The following is a 19,883-nucleotide window of genomic DNA, read 5'->3' as shown; positions in this document are numbered from 1 at the left end:
AGCCCGGCTGATTTGTTGATGTTGTGTTTGGGCGCATGTGAAGCTTAGTATAGTCATCAAAATGATGAAAATAACAGCCCTTAATGAAGAAGTAAAAGAGGAAAGTGATGATGAAGATGTGCCTACGATTACAAAAGAAGCTCAAGTAAGTGAAAGCTCATAATTACTTACCCAACTAACAGGATAACCTAAATTTCAATGGATTTAGTTTTTCGGTTTATATTGACCGTATCTTATGTTATTTCTACAATAAATTGTAATTATTTTAGTCCTTAAGACTGATTTCTATCATAATTTTGGATTTAATATAGTGTCAGGAATATTATTAATATCATTCTTCATCAAGTATTTATATTTTATTGACCAAGAAGCTCTCTGTCACAGGAACAAATCGCCCTTACGGAATACAACAAGGCTTTAGAATTGATAAAGCAAAACAAGAAGGAAGATGCTCTTAATATTTTTAAAGATCTCTTGGAGACTGAACTATTAGATCAAGTTGAAAAACCAGAAACACCTGATGGCAGATACAGACCAATGTTGTCTTTAAAGTATTCCTGTTTTAAGAATATCGGAGCGATACAGGTAGAATTGGAAAATTATGAAGAGGCTATTGAAAATTACTGGGAAGCTGCAAACTTAGATGACACAGATGTTACACTCTGGTATAGGTTAGGAACATTAGCGATGAAGACATTTAAATTAATATTTGCATGCACATCTTTCAAACAAGGTTTGAAGTGTAATCCTAATCATTGGCCGTGTCTTGATAATATCATAACTGCCTTATATGCCGTTCCTAATTATATGAGCTGTCTTTTATACATTTCCATGGCATTAGAACGTGATCCTAGTTATGTTAAGGGCTTAGCCTTCCGTGAAAAAATTTATAAAGACATTCCTTACTTCCAAGAGTGTTATAAAATGTATAACGTCGATTGGGCTCTAGATCCTCCATTAAGTACGGAATACGATCATGTTTTTGGTGATAAATTATTGGCAGAAGCACATGAGTTAGCTTCTAAATGGGCAGAATCTTGTAAGCCAGAATATACACGTAAACCATTACCAGATTTGGCACTGAGAAGACCTATAACTAAGTATACATGGTACGAGTTAGGTGAAAGTTTAGTGGATATGCACAGATATATTGCAGAACATGATGATCTGAATTTCGTTAGTCGTATCAAATTAGAAGTACTCAAACCTGCTGAACAAACAGTTGAACTAAATACCAATGAAAATAATATCAAAGGAGACAATGAAATGGAAGTAAATGGTGGAATTGAAGAAAATCTGAATGACAAGGATGAGGATGGAGAAAAAATCAGTAAAGCCGATATAGACAATGAAAATATTGAAATGTTTGTTAATTTTAATGATGATGGGGTCTTTGATAATGATTTACAAACTGGAATGGAAGTAGAGGTTGAAGATGACAGGAAGTCTAGTTCAAGTGATATTCAAATAATCGAAGATGAGGATCCATTGAGGATTGAATCTGAAATCATACAATTTGAACAACCAAATCATGAAACGAATACAGGCTTTGATGAGCCAGTAATTATGGGCATCGATATTACCAGTGAAAAATCACACAACGATAAAATCTTAGAAAACATTAGTAACTTGGATAAATTTAGTGGAACCGAGGTAGTGGATTTAAAAGTAAACAGCAAGGGTAGTGATAAGTCAAATGATAATATATTGGAGAAGCGTAACGAAAAGTCCAATGAGAAGTCGTTAAAGAACGATGAAAAGTCAAATGAGAAAACGGAAATGAAAGAGGAAGGCCAAAAGGTGAAGAAGAAGCGTAGAAATTCATTAATATTTCTTCAGCAATGGGCGTGGAGTGGGAGCAGTATGCGAAGGTCTGCAAGAGTTAGAAGCTCAAATAGAAGAGAAACTGAACGAGATGATGTGCAACTTGAAGAAAATCTGAGAAGATTGTTTCCTAGTACTTTGCTGTATGTACATTTAAGTTTCTAAAAAAAGTTCACTTACTCTACTACAATGGTAGTTCCAATAATTAGTTTATTTTCCTCACAGTCCAGATACTGTAAAATTGACCAAAGAGGATCCAACTAAGGGTATTGAAGATTCCATGAATACAATGGATTTGTATCAATTATTCGAAAACCGAGAAAATAACAGTAATATGACGGATGGCACAAAAAGTTCTGAAAGCTCGAAACCATCTAGTCCTGATGTTAGGTACATTTCTTTTTAATTTCAGTGATGATATAGGAATGTCTATAAATCCAATTTAATAACAATTAACAAATTACAGTGACCAGCAAGAAAAATATTTTGATACAGAAGATGAAATTGCAGACGTTAATGCATTCATTAATGATCATAGCGGTAAAAGTAATCTAATGATTATAATAGCCAGGTTTACAGAATTTTTGTGTACGAAATGGAATCACGAGTGGCCTAAAGGAATGACAGATTTATATATACAAGCTTACATGTTCACAAGGTAAATTATATTAGGCTTTTTGTATAATATTTAAAAATAGTAACTTTTATTCAAAATTCTAATCAGGGAGCATATACCTCATCCATCACCGTTTGGTGACGAGACGGATGATTCAATTTTGAAAAGTGATGCCGAGATGACTTTACTGTTTGGTGAACTTCACACTGACAAATGGTTGAATGACAAACCAGACATTTTGCCACATTCAACGTAAGCTTATTAAATTGATTTCATTTTGCACCCTATTTGATTACCTGAATGACTTTGTCATTATGATTTTAGTATAGATAAACTCGGCACTGGAATACCTTCTGAAGAATTGGGACAAATTATTTTCACCAGTGCTCGAGATGACTTATTCAAGGAACAGTATACGCCCTTTTTGATAAGATTGCTATGGCTCAAAGCTAATATATTTTTATGCCAAGGAGACACAGATATTGTCATTGGAACGCTTGAATTGGTACGAAAATGGAAGCCGAATTAGAATTAGAATTAGTTTGTTAATGTTGTTTTTTTAATGATATTTTTCAGCTCCTTAATCATCTGCGAAATCTAGATGCTACGAGACGAAGTATGATTCTCAAACTTCCAAACTGTAAATACATTTCCCACGTTAGCACACGTATTGTGGAAAAAATGCTGATATCTATACAGAGGTAGATAACTTGATCAGACAAAAGTTTGTAAAATATATTAATAGATTTTTGATGAAAAGATTAACTAACCATTTGATTAATTCAAATATTTGAAATACATCATACAATTTTTCAGCAAACGCAGTCTTATTTTATTTCTGTAAATGTTTGTATTTGTTAGATACATTAATTTTTTTTTTATTTAATTCAGGAGTCGTAAACTAGGTGAGATTCAGTACTTGTATGATGAAAAAAAATACGCTGAATTAGCCAGTATTTTGCAAGACACGTTTAAATTTGCAAAACACAGACCAAAATTGATGCCAAACGCAGAGGTGATCGTAGATCGTGTTCAACAGTTGGCAATGTTACTTGACAGTTTATGGCAACTACAAAGATATGAGGTATCGCCACCTATAAAATATTTACTTACTTCAAGAATACTTAATAAATAATAATTAAAGCAGCTTACACAAAATCCAATTCATAGGACTGTTACGTTTGGGGAGAGGCTTGTTTAAGTGAAGCATGGCAGAATTACATAAACGCGAGTGAATCTGAACAAAAAAAGTGGATAGGCTCTGTCTTGAACGCTCTTGAGAAATTAGATGCCTGTACGACAGAAGTTAGTGCCTTTATCGGTAAGTAAATAAATATTTAGATGATAATTAATCAATATTACCTATATCAAAAATATATCGATAATTAAATTTTAGTGACTTACTTACCGGAAGGTCGAATTTCACGATTAGTGCAAAATTTGGTACATATTGTGTGCCATCAGCTGGATGTTCCAGAAAATTCAGTAGCTATGCCAGTGGAAACAGTATTGCCTTGGATCTTGTTGCATTATATCCTACAGTAGTAAGTAGAAAATCTCATTTTGAATATTAATTTTCTTGTCAAGAGTACACTAATAGTAACAATAATTTGAATATAGTGAAGAAGATAAGGAGAGAGCGAAACCGGTGACTCCAGTAAAGCACAAAACGCAGAATTCTCACAACTCAGAATCAGAAGACGAGGATGAGGACATACCTCCCTCATTGATGATCTTATTTACAGCACACGAATTCCTTGGACGTCACTCCTGGTGCTGCGCCAATGAAGCAAAACTGTTATTCTTCACAATGAACCTAATCATCCCACGGTTGAGATCGCCACTCTACGCTCCGAGAAAAGGAAAGCTCACGAAATTTTTAGAGCAGATATTTTTTTGCCTCTATGCGCATCCTAGTAGGACTAACAACAAAGGTAAACCAAAACACCTAGAGGATCATGGGGTATATGCAATACCAGATGCGTTAACCTGGGAAGGAGCGCAGTTGCTATTCGACTTCTATAAACCTGACACTTTGCCGGATGTGCAGAGCCACAAAACTGTATCAATCAATGCGGAAACGGAAGCTCTCTTTAGGAAAATAACGCGTTTGGTTCCGCGTGAGAGTGATCCTAATTACATAACTGAAAAGATGATTGCATACATATTGGGCGAGAGAGAGAAAATGCCAAGTGTGGAGAAGCCATTACCCTATCAGATATCTTCTATATACTATTTGCTTGGAGATTATTATTTCAAAAATAGTAAATGGCAAGATGCGTATAGATATTATTTGCTGGACTTATGCCTCAATCCAACAAGATCCTGCTCATGGGCTGCTCTGGCTATGGCTACTGGTACACAAATGGAAAATTCATTAAATGATGGCACCACGTTGAAGTTGTAAGCAATTCCATTGATATGTATCATTCTTGTAGTTATGGAATTATTTTATTTATTGACAATCAATTTTTACAGGAATGAGAACAAGTTCCTCGATAAAGCTAAGATAGCGCAGTGCAGCTATCAGCGGGCTGTTGATCTGGCACCGCATTTATTGTACTGGATCGAATATGGAAATTTTGTTTACACCATACATTCTTATTGTTCACGATTGCTTAAACAGGAGTCTGACACATTGAGTATGGAACGATTTGAAATTTTGGAAACGAGAAAAGAAAACATGCTTGATCTTGCGGCTCACTGCTTTTTATCTGCAAATCGTGTGTTCATTGCATCTCAGGCTATTGACAACAGCACTGAAATTCACGATGAACGATGGCTCCATCAGTATATGCTCGCTAAAATTGCAGAAAAGAAAAACGAAGATCCACCAGTTTTTTTGGAACATTATGCGAAGGTTAATCTCTTATAAAATGTACTCTATCTCATTCTTAACTGCGACGATTATCGACTTATTTATTCATTTTTAGGCTAGTGAATTATTGTACGAAAATAACGCCCATTATCCACGTCGAATTAATTACAAAAATCCTCAGAATCTGTCAATCGAAGCATTAGAGGTGCATTATAGAATTCATGCGAGTATTCTGAAATATTTAGAGCAACATGAAGGAAAACCTTTAAAGAAATCGTTAGGACAATTATTTCAGCAGTATTTGAAGAACTGTGCCGAAGGTCCATTTATGAAGTATCAGTCGAAACTTACTGACAAGAAAAAGGAAGATGGATCTGATTCTGACAGTAGACACATTATGAGAGATAACGAAAATCTACTTGAGACCAGCAAAAACGTTGTCACCATACAACAAAGGTCCAATAGTATCGAAGAGATCGAGATAATCGATAAGACGAATGTCAAAGTCGAATCCAGTAAGTCCACTGAACAAGGAAAAAACGAAAGTCGAAAAAGATCACCTGAGGATATGATGTCTGATAACAATAAGAAAATTAAACTCGGGAGTATTTCCCACTTGCAATTGATGCAAGATGTTGTAGCGTTAATTGATGACCTTATCACCAAGGTTTGTGATATGGTTACGCGAAAGAATGCAACAGCGGACGATATTATGATTTTATCCAGTGACGAAGGTGATGAGCAAATATCACAAAGAGCAAAGAAAGACAGTAGCGAGAGTGGAAAAGTACAAGGAAAGACTAATGAAACAAAAAATCACAACCAAGACACAAAATCAGAGGAAGACCGTCTTGAAATGGTTGTGAAGGATGGGAATATACAAGACTTAATGGATGTGCTTATGAAGGAGGCAATGGAGGGTCAGGAAACTCAGCAATCCATACCCGATGAAGAGGATACCCGAAAGTCTGACGGAAAATGGCTACAAAACGAAGATGTGCAGGCGCAAGCGCAGGTGTGTACTCGAACTTAAAATAAATTAGGATGAAAAACAGCTAGCAATGACATTGTTTAGTAATGAACGATTGTTCATATTTATATATACAGGATAAGGAGTGTAAGGATAGACCTGAAGAAAAAAAGAAGACGCAGATAGAAACAGTCAAAGAGGAAGTGACTTTAAGTCGCAGAGGGTCACAAGAAAGTACAACCACTACGCAAACAACGACAACAACAGAAACAAATAATTCTAGTTCCAGTAGTAGCGATGATTCCAGTAGCAGTGATGATAGTTCTGACAGTGATAGCTCGAGTGAGAGTGATAGTGAGTCCGAAAGTGATGCAGATAAAAAGAAAAAGGACACTGAATTTAAAGAAAAAGGTAAATAAGTATTTATTGGCAATCAATATAATTGAATTACATAAATGTCGTAACATTATTAAATTAAATAGATATTGAATTAGATCTTGGAATTCTTCCTCTGATTTATTGTTAAATACGTAAAAACACCTAACAAAAAAAAATAATTTACATTCTTTTCAGAAGAATATTTATGTGAAGAAGAAGTAGCTACATTGATAGCATACTGTTTGGCTGGTCTGGAACAATGTGTTTTGCGATTTCGTGAACATTACAAATCCTTGTATCGGCTCTCTCATTTTTTCTTCAACAATAAGATAGCGAAAGACACAGCCAAGTGTAGAGATCTACTTCTAGGAACGTATAATTGCCAATTTTATCCTGGACAGTCATTTCCGGGCTTGTTTGCTGACAGAAAAGGAACCAACTTCTTTAACGTAAGTAACCTTAATCTTTTGATTAATTTATGAATGAAGGACAGGTAATAGTGGACTTATAATAGCTTTATTTATGCTCGCAATATTTATTTATGTATCTAATAACTGCTTCACTCCCCGCCTAAATATTTTAGTAAAATATTTTTAAGCAATTCCATATCTACTAATTGTACAATATCTGTATTATTAGGCCTCCCTGAGCTATACGTATAATCGACTATGACTGACCCTCTAGCACTTCCATCGATCACTGGATAAGTGTTTGTCACTGTAAGCTCCCTTATAAATTCAGGCCATAATAAACTTGCTACACATACTGTATCCGCTGAATACCAGTTTGTAGAATATGTAATGCTGATTCTCTCTGCTTTGTTTAAGAACTTTATAGCTTTAGAATTAAGGCTCCCAAGAACATTTTCTCGCCAGTCCTTTAAAGAAATATAGATAACGTTAAATAGTTATATGCAAACTGAATGACTATAACGGACTATGAAATTCATTTACTCTTGTTATTGGTAATTTTAAATTTGTTTCCCAAGGACAGAGAACACTGCGCGATGATGTCGTTGCATTTAGTACAATAAAATTACTCTCAGGATCTAAACTGAAATTAAATTCCAGATTTGACTGTATGTTTCCCCGATTAGCAACACTGGAGCCCATTATATATAATTGTTTCACATGATCTGCAAATGTGGCATCCAAACTCATTGCAAGAGCTAGATTTGTTAATGGTCCCAGAGCCAAGATAGTCACTTCTCCTAAATATTCCATACATTTTCTTATTTAATAATGAAAGTTATTTTATAATTACTCTTTCCCCTCTTATGACAAGTTATTACCAGGATATTGCTGGACCAGAGACACCATTATTAATGCTGCTTGCTCTGATTTATTTAATTGGGCAGTAATTTCATCTTCAAAATCAAAATCACCTAGGCCATCCTCACCGAAATATTTATCAGGAGTATATTTCTGGATCAAAGGTTTTGCCGCACCGGCATATATGGATATCTACAAATATTTTCTTATAAAATTTGATTGCTTTGGATATTAAAACAAACATAACACACAGGGGTATAGCACAAGGTAGTATAATATTTAAAAAAATAGTCGCATATACTTACGTCACTTCTATTTGCAACTGTCAAAGTTTTTCTTACGTTTGTTATGACATTCTCCAAAACAGTATTACCGTAAGTACATGTGACGGCTAACACTTCCAAACCATTATTATCTATCTTCTCAGATGCCAATGCCAAAAGTAAAGCTAAAGCATCATCTGGTCCAGCATCGACATCTATTATGACTTTACCCAGACTTGAAGTACTTGATCTTAAAGGGAAAAAAAGTTCAGCAAAGTTATTACAATCTAATACTATAACAAACTTGTACTAACGTTGAATTTGTGATTTCTGCAGAAATCCTATATTTAGAAAAAATATTCCACAGACACCATCTGCATTAAAGTACTTAGTCTAACAAATCGTTGATTATCTATGTCATGTATAATACAATTGTAATTAATTCTTACGTGACAAATAGTAGTAGGGAACACGTAGCAATAATGATAAAAATGCATTTACATAACTTCATGTTGCAGCCCCTTCACCTTTGATGAAGGAATAGCTGTTATCACTTGTAAACGATTAGCTTCAAATTATAACAGGTACTAATACACTTCTAAAAAAAAATTTCAAATTTTCAGGGTATATGGCGAATCCCAAGTGGAGAAATTGACAGACCTGGAAGCTTTGCTTCTCACATGTCACGATGCGTCACTCTACTGATGCAAGTTTTAAAGGAAACGGATGACAGCCGAATGCTTATGGAATTATGCGTACAGCTACGTAAAACCCCAGAAGCAGATAAGTAAGTATCTGTCAGAATTGATCTATTATTCATCAACACTCAATCGTGTGTTATAATGTATCTTAATATTCCATTTATCATTGAATAATTTTCAAACACAAAAAAAATTTCAAAAATTCGAAACTTTCACAGTAGTGCGATTACATGCGAACTAACCGGAATAGCAATCACGTACTTATAACAGCCGAGGCGAATCCCTCCTCAATCGCATTTGAAACCAATTACAATGTCGTATGTTCCCACTCTTGGTCTTTGATAAGCTAGGAGAATGTAAACTGTGAGGGACTTCACTATATTATCTATGCGATATGAACGAATTACTTATCTGAATACGGACATGAGATTGATCAATGTAGCACTTGAGTCTTAGTTAAATTATAACTGATGCTAGTGAAAACGGGCATAAATAAATAAGTTGAATTAATTATTATCCGATTGCAGAAAATATTTGAGGGATTCAGAAAGGGAGCAACTCTCCTGTCAAGCGTTAACCATGTGTCTACAATCTTTACGTACTAGAATACAATCTATGGGTACCATTACCGCTTCTGAAAGCACTCATCCCTCTAAGCCTGATTCAAAGGCGCAAGTTCTCATAGATATATACAAGATATACCAACAGGTGCAAAAGAATTTTCAAGGAAAGGAACCAACGATACATACGTTTGCTTCTCTGCTGAGTGACACATACAAAGCTTACACCGGACAGAAGGTAAATTTCCTTTATGCAGAGTTAAAATATAATTTTAATATTCAATTGTATTTAACAGAACACAGATGGAAATACTTTGGAGAACGCTATGAAATTTTGTCAGCAACAAATTCTTGCAATGAAGAATATGGCGTGTAATAGTACGGGTCACATTAATGTACAAACACCCACCGCTGCATCGAGTCCGGTTAGTCTTTTTATATCTCGTACTATGCATATACTTGTAGCGTAGGAACTATTTCTGTTTCAATAGTTGTAACGCGTCCTACTACCAATGAGAAATATTGGAATAGTGTTTTTTAGGGACACTTGTACGGACATTCAAGGTTGCGCGTACCTGCATTTTACAAGAAAAAACGAGTTCACCTATTTATTTTATATTATTATTCGTGTTTTAGGTGACTATACCACTAGCACAGACAATGCCAACTTCTCCTCAAATTTCACAATCACGTAAACCATATCGTGCTTCAAGTTCGTCTGGTCGACCTAGAGGACGTCCACCGAATGTCAATAAGTATCTCCAAGCCGCTCAGCAGAGCGGTAATTTATTGAACCAATTCAATCCCAAAGGTGGCTTCGGAAATTATCTTGGTCTGCCAAACAACCCTGCGCTCCTATCCGCGTATTTTATGAATCCTTTACTCGATTCTAATATGATACCGGCGATGTTGGCTTCAGGCTTGAGTGGTAACATGATGAATCCGCTTTCGGCCATGTACTTAAATCAAATAGGCTGTTATCAAGATATGGTTCGACAATTTCAAAATCTACCAGCAATGTCAAATCTGAATAGTGGCCTCAGCAACTCGTCCAGCACTGTACCTAACATCAGCAACGTCTTAACAATGAGTACTGCCGGCAGCAATGTAAATACTTCAAGCAGCATGAGCCACTTAAGCAACCTGAATAATTCAGGAAGTTTGACAGTACAACAATTGTTAAATCTAAGCAGTACAGCAGCATCCACATCACGGTCTACACCTACTTATCAACAAGCAACAACTAAGACCACTACGACAACGTCAACTACTAAGGAACGACCGAATATTTCTATAACTCCAGTTAGTACACTATTATCTCAAAAAACAAAATCCTCTAGACAGGGTTCACATGCAGATGCATTGCCTGCTCATATGTCAAAACCTCTTCAACTTCCTCAACCTTCAAAGTCTGTGTTGCATCCGCCTACAACGCAGGTATCTCTACTTAAACCCTCGGTGATGCAACAAGTGAAGAGCATTCCACCAAAACAGATGTCAGCACCTCAAATTCGAGTTTCAAAATCTTTGATAGAACCACAGCCCGCACATAATTCCTCGTTATCTCATTCACCATTAAAAAATAACAATCCATCAAATTCAAATGCACTACCGCAAGTTGCTCATACATCTTTAAATTCGTCCTTGAACCTGAAACCATCTATTCCCATGAATTTGCAATCGTCACGGACCGGCACCTCCTTACAGCATAAATTGCTATCGAAGAAACATCTGCATCGTTCACAACTACCGCCAAATATCCAAAATCCTATAAAGAAGAAAAAATCGCCCAATATTGTCCCATCGATGCCAAATAATTTTCAAAGTTTGATAAACACAATGTCGGCTGCTCCACCAATGACGCAATCGGCTTTTCTACCTGCTGAATTAAATGCTATATCTGTGAGTGCCATATCCTCGAGTGCTCCAAAAAGCTCTAAAGTTCCGGGATACAGAAAGCCTTCGAAATCGAAAGCACCATCCATGGATATTACAAGTTCTATGACGAGTGCACTACCCCAGACGAATTCCGTCGATGCCCTCTCGATGCTATCGCAACTTCAGCAACATTCGCATTTAGAAATAATTCCTCAACAGAAAAGTCAAATGAAGTCAAGCATAGACTTTTCAAAAAATGTGCCCACTGCGCTTAGTGTGGTGCAACAAAAAATTTCGGACACGGCTAGACCGGCGAGTTCGGATTGTATGTCTGTATATGAAATGTCACGAGGAAAACCCAGTGGTATTAGCAGCAGTATATCGAAAAAAGCAGATAAACTGGGGAAAGATAGTGTGGAAATAATTACGTTAGACGACTGAACATTAGATATATTATTTTAATTTAAATTGTATTACGAATGCATTTTTTCAATTAATTGATTGTCTTCTTGCTTGTCGAAATCGACATGAAAAATAATGATGCAATATCGAATATTAGACATTTTCATTATTTGAATAAAATATTTATACATGGTACGTTGAGACGGATAATTATAAGGCGGATAATTATTATCATAGATCATGTAACGTACATTTCCCGTATGATAAACACAATGATTTATTTTTGTACTGTGTCCCTATTAGATCCGATCGTAAGTACAGAATGCTTTCTCTTTAATTCTAATGTCTTTTGTACACATGCGCTTCGCAAGATGCCAATTTGTTATAATTATTATATTATTATGTTACATTAGACGCATGATCGTGAGATCTTCAGAAGTTTTAAAAATCTGATAATATCGATATAAGGCTCCCATTATTGAAACAGGTATGTTTCGAGCAAAAAATTTGTGATAAAAAATTGTCTCCCAATGTAAAGTAATTGGCGTACGAGCAGTATATTAATTTATATTATTTATGTTTCGCAGAAAAACGAATAAATGCAATTTACTACAACTCAGTGTCTGCGTTACAATTTATTAATTACGATTATCTACATTCGTTGTAAACTCGCAATGTATATCTTAAATTGTCATCAACGTTAATCAAAACTATGCTCTGGTCAATTCAAATAAATTCGCTGGTAAGCCCTGGATACCTAAGTTTTTCACTGCAAATACAGAGCCAGCTTTGGGTTGTGATAACAATTGAGATTCATTTAATCCGATTCTTGACGTGGTAACATAGAGAATGTCCAATAGAGGACCACCAAACGCTACACTAGTTACTTGCTCGGCAGGAATTTTTATGGCTCTCAGTAGCTTCCCTGTCCTTGGATTCACATTGATTACCTAAAAATTAATTCAACTGGAGTTTTGAGGCTTTCGCGACCATCGACGTACAGTATAGATTACGGATTGACATAGGATAAATGGTCGACTGAAAGAAAACGATAGTGACTGATGGCGGCTAAACCCTGTCTATTTCTAATCAACAGCCGTAATACGAAAGTATAAATAAAGTAGCCAACAGGAGGATTAGAAAAGGGGTGCGATTGGCCGCCACCGCATTTTCTCTTTGTTTATTCGAACGGTTACTTTTTCAAAGAATTTGAAGTAGGGATCGTGTAGTCCATATTATATGTCGATGTTCGCGACAATTTTGCGTTTGAAAATTGAAAAACTTCCAAACCCGGCTTCAACCCGGAACCCAATTGTTGCTAATTAATACAACTTTAATAGTCGTTAATAGTCGTTATCAGGTATGCAAAATAACTATCTGGTTTAGAATCTATCTCTAAAACGATACTTGATATGCCATCCAATATATATAATGAATATTTAATTGAACTTACATGATTACCACCATACAGTGCCACCCAAAGATTACCATTAACATCAATAGTCATACCATCAGGAGTACCAATTATGTTATTGGATTTTAGATCAAAAGCGATTGTCTTATTAGCTGGAAATAAAGTAATGTTCTCAAGACTCATGAAATAAATTGTACATAAGAACCATCATAATATAATGATAACAATAATTCTGCAGAATCAAACATTCCTTACAAATAATTCCTTTATAAGAATCAAAGCTGTAAGAGACAATTTGACGGGTTGGCGAATCTATATAATAAAATTTATTATCCTGAATGTTCCAGGCTTCACCATTACTTATGCTGACTGGGGACACCATTTTTTCCGGTTTAAGTTCATTCGTGATACGATATAATGATCCACGATTAAGAGTTATCACTCCATTAATTTCGGGACCCATGGTGCCTAAATATCAAATGCAACAGATTAATTATTCAATTATGCTTTACATACAATTTTAGAATTATTATTAACATAAACCAATCTACTTTACCTCCCCAGAATCGTCCTGATGAATCTACTTTACCATCATTCCATCGAGTATCAGTACGGTCAGTATCGACTTTGGTTAATACATTTATTGTTGGATTTGTATCGTTATTAGTTGCATCCCATGTGACTAAAACGAAATCTGTACCAGCTCCAGCTACCAACTGATCGGGAGAATCCTCTACAGGAATTGCTACGCCAACTGGTCCATTTGCTAGGATACATTTATTCGTTATCACTCATTACGACCATATTAACTGTCATTCGGGTAATTTTTGTACAGTATCATGGAGGTTCCTATCCTTGTATTCTAAAGCCCGTATTCAGAACTCGCTTTTAGTGCTAATAGCGCGCTTTTAAATTTTTTCTTAGTGACTTTTAACTACAAGCCACTCTGTTAGTGACTTTAAGAGCGAGTTGTGAATACGGACTTAAGTCTAGAGTTAAAAACATTACCTATATAAGTATAAGTCAAGCTTTTAGCACGTGAATTCAATCTGTATATTTTTTGTTCATGTATATCTACGAAGAAGAGTGTCTCAGAACGATAATCCCAATGAGGACCTTCAGCATGTTGTACTGGTTCTGTCACTTGGTTGACAATATATTTCGTTTGCCTTTTTCCTTTTCTGAAATCATAGTTCTATCATTCATCAAGCTATATACAATAATACCAAAGATGCTTTTCACAGCCATATGCCGATATACGTTCAAAAGGATAATAAAATATGATGTTCCAAACCTTGATTATTTTAGTTGTACAAGTGTTTATTTTCTATTTACTCTACTAGGTATGCACATGTCTGATTTTGTACTGAAATATGTTATATTTTTTTTATTTTTCTGTTATCTTATAAACAGACGCGTGGAATGTTCGAGACACCCGAGGCCAATGCTTTTCAAATAAAGAACAGAATCGCGCGACCATTCCTGTTCGAAGTGTTCGTATCAATTTTGTTGTTAAAAGCCAGTGAGAGGTATCTCGTTGAAAACGTAAGTTTTTCCAGCTCGTTGGTTAAGGGATGATAACAATTCAAAAAACGTCCCTTAATTAAATAATAAAATTTTCATTTTAATCAAAATTCTTTATCCTTGCACTCATTCCAGACAGCTAACGTAAAAGGATGCTTTATGAATGAAAGTTGCCACGTAACCAAGGAGAACTCCTACAATCACTCAACGATTTCAACTCAACTCACAGTCAGTATGTCTTTCACCAAATTAATAACAGTGCATTCTGTGAACCAAATGCGTATGTCAAATCGCAAGTGGATATATAAAATTTTCTATAAATTTGACTTCCTTTTTTATGTAACAGTGAAAAGTTGACTTGTAATATAAAGATAGTATGTAAACATTCAGTTATACCAATTCGATCGTAAATAATTATACTATAAAATGTTACTCCACTGTTGACTTACAGTCCGTGAACACTACCGAGGATGGCTACCATAAGTAACGCGAATACTCGAAGGTTTCTTATCGCCATTGCAAGTACACTTCTAGCCAGTGAATCAATTACTTAGCAGCAAATGATCGTAGCTCGGCGAGGAAAAACCACGAAGTGAATAATCGGCTCAAGATTCTAGGACTTATATATCTCTCAGCCTTATATATTAACCCCCTACTTAAGGTCCGAAATGGTTACAGAAGAATAGTGTATGTATTGATCTTGAGATTTGCTCAAACAGATATGATGTTAATGTTTAACTTTGGTTTTCCTGCGAAGATCAATAATATTCAAAACCCAAAAAAACATAATATTACATGTGACACGTGTTAGTTATAACATCACCCTTATTCATTCAACGTAAACTGGTTCATTGATGTTACATAAGTGAGGGTGATATTTTAACTAACGTGTGCGAAACATGAAATATTGTATTTGCTGGGAAAATACTATACCAGTAAAGAGTACTTTCTTAGATTATTCAACGTGTCTATATAAAATGATTGACTTACTCCGTAGCAAAGGTTCGCCGAGAATGTGTTTTAAATTTAGAAATAAGAGCAGAAAGAAATGAAAGTAGAAATAATTACAGCAAACGAAGTAGATTCTTCTGCGCCGTTATTATTAAAAATTTTGGTTGCAAATGTGCTAGCAAAATACTTGAACAAAATAATAGTTAGTAATGAATCATTTTGAGAAGTTTATAGGATCTGGTAAAAAATTAATAAAAGATTTATCAACTTCTATGTGTGCAATTATAATGAGAACGTATCTGTTTATTATACAGTCAAACCTCAGTCCGCTCGGTCCTTATCTGAACTCAACCGCTGTCCAGTTCCATGTTTCAATTCCTGTTTTCACGAAAGCGTTATACGAATGCGTAACGAGAACCCCGTGTCTTATTTACGTACCTAATCTAACTTCCTTTTCGCTAGCACAATCTTACCACGAGTGTAGTCTAGAAATGAGTGTCACTACATGAAATTCTCGTAAACCGCTTTCTCCAAGTAATCCGGAAATATAATTCGTCGTGTAGAACCTGGTGACAAAATAGTATAATACGAAGTACGTAATTCTCACACTTATATCGTAATGTACTATTTTCCGCCTTATTCAAATTTCGCATTATTTATATTAAAAAGTATAGAATCGGGACGAACGCTAATCTCTTGCTATCGTCCAGGCATAGCTAGCTTCGTGCGTAAAAGAGAAACAGTGGGTATCCGAACATCTACAGTTCTCAGCGAGCAGAGGAAACGCTGCCCCATCAAGTTCGCGAGTATGATCCAGGGCCATACTCCCGTCTCGCTCGCACTTTTACTGTGTGAAAAAGATACAGTGAACGAGGGTTTAGCGTCTTGCTTGCACCATAGTGCTCTCTGCGTTACGCGTACAATCGAGTTACCTTAACAGTCACTCACCAAATTCCTCTCTTACCTCATCGTACTGCGTCCACAAGCTGGATACCATACAGATGACGCCAGAAAAACTTGAACGCTCCGTTTAAGACACAGAAAACACGGGTGCTGTCATACAACAATATTTTCTCGATGCATTAGTAACATGCGTACTAAAGGAATTAAGTGTTCCTAGAGTACATTTAGCTATCGACATATTAGACATATACATTGTTACTATCGAAAAAATTGAATCTGCTGAAATATGCAAGAGGCCTATATACAGGGTTATTCAGCCCAAACGCTTCGCTTGAAAGGATCGCACCGATTTGTTCCTTACGGTAGAACCTACATGTCCAGATGATGCTTTTATATGTTATTTTTAAAAGATTTTATGATAATACAGTCTTAAATATATTTTATGTAACTCATGCATGAAAAGCGTTATTTTTCATGCCTCCAAAGTGTGGCGTAAATGGCGCGTTATAATCAAGGATGCGATAAAAATGCTGCGCATGCGCAAATCGGCCCACTTTTGCAAATATCGTACTAGTGCATTCTTCTCGCACTAATGCGATAAAGTAAATTTGGGCCGATTTGCATATGAAAATTGGCGTAAGTGTTGGTTGAGTATTGGATTGTAGTATATCGTAGGCATATAGATAAAAGTTTGAAAAAAACGACTTTCCATGAAGTGTATATCTGTACTTGGACATAAAGTGCATTTTCTGCTTTAACGAGTTCGCAGTTCGATCTTATGCAAATGTGAAAAAATATGTAAAACAATAAATTTTACACTATCTTGCGATTCTCATTTTCATTAACATTCGACGTTTAACTAGCCTAACATTACACGTTTCTAAAGTGTTTTTCCCCTCGGCAGCATATAATGCTACATATATGTATACCCGGTTATTCAGCCTAAAAGCAACATCTGGACATGCAGGTTCTACCGTAAGGATCAAATCAGCGCGGTCACTTCAAGTGACGCGTTTGAGCTGAATAACCCTGTATGTAGGCCTCTTGCATATTTCAGCAGATTCGATTTTTTCGATAGTAACAATGTATATGTCTAATATGTCGATAGCTAAATGTACTCCAGGAACACTTCATTCCTTTAGTATGCATTTTACTATTTCATCGAGAAAATATTTCTGCGTAGCAACACGTGTCTTCTGTGTCTTAAACGAAGCATTTAATTTTTTCCAGCTGTTCAACCACGTTAAAAATTTCTATGCCAATTTCAAGCTGATTTTTCGTACCTACTGAGGACATTAGCCACCTGACACAACCCGCTTAGCAACGCACGTATGAATTATTATAAATAAATACCCTCTCATTATATAATAATTCAAATATTACAAGTTCATAAGTATTGACGAATTTTTATTTCAGGTCACGTAAATTTTTCAAAATAATGTATTGCTAACAAATTTTTATACAGCTCCGTTAACAGTTCTGTGACATTGTCCTTATGCACGGGAATACGAAATTACAGCCAACATGTACGTTACATGTAATATCGTATTTGTTGAACTTGGGTGCTAACGGTAAGCAAAGAAAAACCAAAATTGGCCATTAACATCATATCCGTTTGCGTAAAACTCAAGGTCGATGTGCTTTTCAGTAACTTTGTCGGTGCTCGAGGAGAGATTAATGTATAATGATCGAGGAATATATATGTGGTATAATCTTGCTCTGATTTTAAACTTCCGCACTTCTTCCTCGTCGAGCTTAGTACGTTCCCTGTTACAGAACTGATTAACTGACTACGAACATAGTAACTATGGCAACAAGAAACCTTGTATTCGTACTGCTTTCATCCTCGGTAGTTTTCACGGACAGTGTAAATAAACACTGAAGTAAGTAACATAGTACATACTATCTTTATATTGTTTATGAATGAGTGAGGATGAACTTTGATCTGGTAAAAGTCGATGAACTTTTCACTGTTACAGAAAAAAATAAGTCAGATTTATATATGATCTTATATATTCACTTGTATTGGAACATTAAACCAGATAATACTCTATATCTGATAGTGATTCTTAGTGACTATTTAAGTTGGATTAATTTTTAGTTAATCAATGTCAATGCAAGGACAGAGAAGTCACTGAGATCCATAGAACTTCCTGCCGAGGGAGTAACTAGTGTCATATTTGATGGTCCTATATTGGACCTTCTCTACGTTACGACGTCAAGAATAAAACTAAATGCAACTCATAGATTAGAAGAGCCCAAAGCTTGCTCTATATTTGCAGTGAAAGGCTTAGATGTTCATGTTTTGCTGTGAATGCATTTAAAATGTACTAAGAAAACTTTTGACCCGATTTTAGGAGTTCTGATGACAATTTAAAATATACCTTGTGAATTATTAACAAATGTAGATAATCATAATGAATACATTGTAATGTAGACACTAAGTTTGTAGTAAATTTTATTTATTCGGTTGTCTGCGTATCATAAATAAATTAAATTAATGTACTACTTGTACGTCAATTACTTTACATTGGGAGACAATTTGTTTTAACACAAATTTTTTGCCGAAATACACCTGTTTTAATAGTGGGAGATTTATACCAATGTACTGTTTCAATTCTCGTTTGACACTGGTAAAAGCATAGTCACACATGATCGCACCAGTTGTTGCATCTCACTATTTCGTGGAGTTCACGTTTCATATAATATAACTTTCTGAATATATTAGAAATCATAGATATATAACAAATAGAAATCTCGTCGAAGAAATATTGTAATGATATCACTATTTTGATATTGAGTAAGCAACATTGATCATTTATCACGTAATATTATGCCTTCGATGTTGTAAATTATAATTATATCCCTGCAATGCGTTAACGATGTTCTTTATTGGATATAACCTTATTTGAACGATTACAACTATTTTTAAAAATTACTGTTACCACGGGCAGTTATACGAATATGTACAATCATGACTTACATACGTCGTAAAGAAAAGTACCATATTATTATAATATTATTGAAAGCTGCATCAATTCACTGTTCGATAGCATGGTCAGGTTTGCTAAAAAGTAATTCAACTGTTTGCATAGGCACTTCAAGCTGGCAATTAATATCATATCCATTTGCGCAAAACTCAAGGTCGTTGTGCTCTTCATTAGCTTTTTCGGCGCTAGAGTAGGGATTAATGTATAATGATCGAGGAATATACATACATACATACATTTCGTATAATTTTGCTGTAGCTATGCAACCATTTATACTTTGTAGCACGTGCGTATAAACGGTTGCTGATTTCAGGCGCACAAATGTTTTCTATGAAAAACGGATGCGCTGCCGACAGCGCTATCTACTGTGATTTTTGTAAGCATAGCCGGCCAACATCATCAAGTCACGTGATCGCGGCG

At 35.4% G+C, this 19,883-nt stretch overlaps 4 protein-coding genes and 1 long non-coding RNA gene across 11 annotated transcripts; 3 read left to right on the top strand and 2 right to left on the bottom strand.

Annotated features, from left to right (window-relative positions):
• Positions 1–61: 61 nt before the first annotated feature.
• LOC107270538 (calcineurin-binding protein cabin-1) lies at positions 62–12,300 on the top strand. Of its 2 annotated transcripts, none has more exons than XM_015745634.2 (19): positions 62–145; positions 385–1,967; positions 2,050–2,214; positions 2,291–2,482; positions 2,549–2,692; positions 2,765–2,945; positions 3,017–3,141; positions 3,332–3,524; positions 3,611–3,761; positions 3,837–3,984; positions 4,061–4,843; positions 4,919–5,300; positions 5,374–6,273; positions 6,366–6,639; positions 6,805–7,055; positions 8,764–8,927; positions 9,369–9,639; positions 9,698–9,826; positions 10,038–12,300. In XM_015745634.2, exons 1-19 carry the CDS (start codon positions 62–64, stop codon positions 11,718–11,720), a joined length of 7,803 nt encoding a protein of 2,600 aa, XP_015601120.1. In that variant the 3' UTR covers positions 11,721–12,300. The 2 variants fall into 2 exon arrangements, with proteins under 2 accessions (XP_015601120.1, XP_015601119.1); XM_015745633.2 differs by having other exon boundaries at positions 6,802–7,055.
• LOC112494778 (probable uridine nucleosidase 2) lies at positions 7,102–8,940 on the bottom strand. 5 transcript variants are annotated; one of them, XM_025087938.1, is made up of 7 exons: positions 8,801–8,940; positions 8,590–8,738; positions 8,455–8,514; positions 8,183–8,390; positions 7,898–8,069; positions 7,560–7,816; positions 7,102–7,483 (listed from the first exon to the last, which is right to left on the bottom strand). In XM_025087938.1, the coding sequence occupies exons 2-7, from the start codon at positions 8,649–8,651 to the stop codon at positions 7,166–7,168; spliced, it is 1,077 nt and encodes a 358-aa protein (XP_024943706.1). In that variant the 5' UTR covers positions 8,652–8,738; positions 8,801–8,940; the 3' UTR covers positions 7,102–7,165. The 5 variants fall into 5 exon arrangements, with proteins under 5 accessions (XP_024943706.1, XP_024943709.1, XP_024943705.1 ...); XM_025087941.1 differs by lacking the exon at positions 8,455–8,514; XM_025087937.1 differs by lacking the exon at positions 8,801–8,940 and having other exon boundaries at positions 8,590–8,764.
• Positions 12,287–15,488, bottom strand: LOC107270557 (regucalcin). The gene is made up of 6 exons (XM_025087942.1): positions 15,069–15,488; positions 14,104–14,276; positions 13,652–13,861; positions 13,351–13,563; positions 13,135–13,247; positions 12,287–12,631 (listed from the first exon to the last, which is right to left on the bottom strand). The coding sequence occupies exons 1-6, from the start codon at positions 15,134–15,136 to the stop codon at positions 12,392–12,394; spliced, it is 1,017 nt and encodes a 338-aa protein (XP_024943710.1). The 5' UTR covers positions 15,137–15,488; the 3' UTR covers positions 12,287–12,391.
• LOC107270555 lies at positions 13,926–19,674 on the top strand. 2 transcript variants are annotated; one of them, XM_025087944.1, is made up of 4 exons: positions 13,926–13,940; positions 14,509–14,640; positions 14,755–14,847; positions 18,575–19,674. In XM_025087944.1, the coding sequence occupies exons 1-4, from the start codon at positions 13,935–13,937 to the stop codon at positions 18,785–18,787; spliced, it is 444 nt and encodes a 147-aa protein (XP_024943712.1). In that variant the 5' UTR covers positions 13,926–13,934; the 3' UTR covers positions 18,788–19,674. The 2 variants fall into 2 exon arrangements, with proteins under 2 accessions (XP_024943712.1, XP_015601149.2); XM_015745663.2 differs by having other exon boundaries at positions 14,755–14,895.
• Positions 17,626–18,261, top strand: LOC107270559. The gene is made up of 3 exons (XR_003060590.1): positions 17,626–17,802; positions 17,890–18,044; positions 18,250–18,261. It is a non-coding gene; the product is annotated as an uncharacterized LOC107270559 (long non-coding RNA).
• Positions 19,675–19,883: the final 209 nt, after the last annotated feature.

Source organism: Cephus cinctus, unplaced genomic scaffold, assembly GCF_000341935.2.
Source record: "Cephus cinctus unplaced genomic scaffold, Ccin1 Ccin1_scaffold0805, whole genome shotgun sequence".
Classification (NCBI taxonomy): Eukaryota; Metazoa; Arthropoda; class Insecta; order Hymenoptera; family Cephidae; genus Cephus; species Cephus cinctus.
Note: the sequence above shows the minus strand (reverse complement) of the source record. Positions and strands in the feature narration are given on the sequence as shown.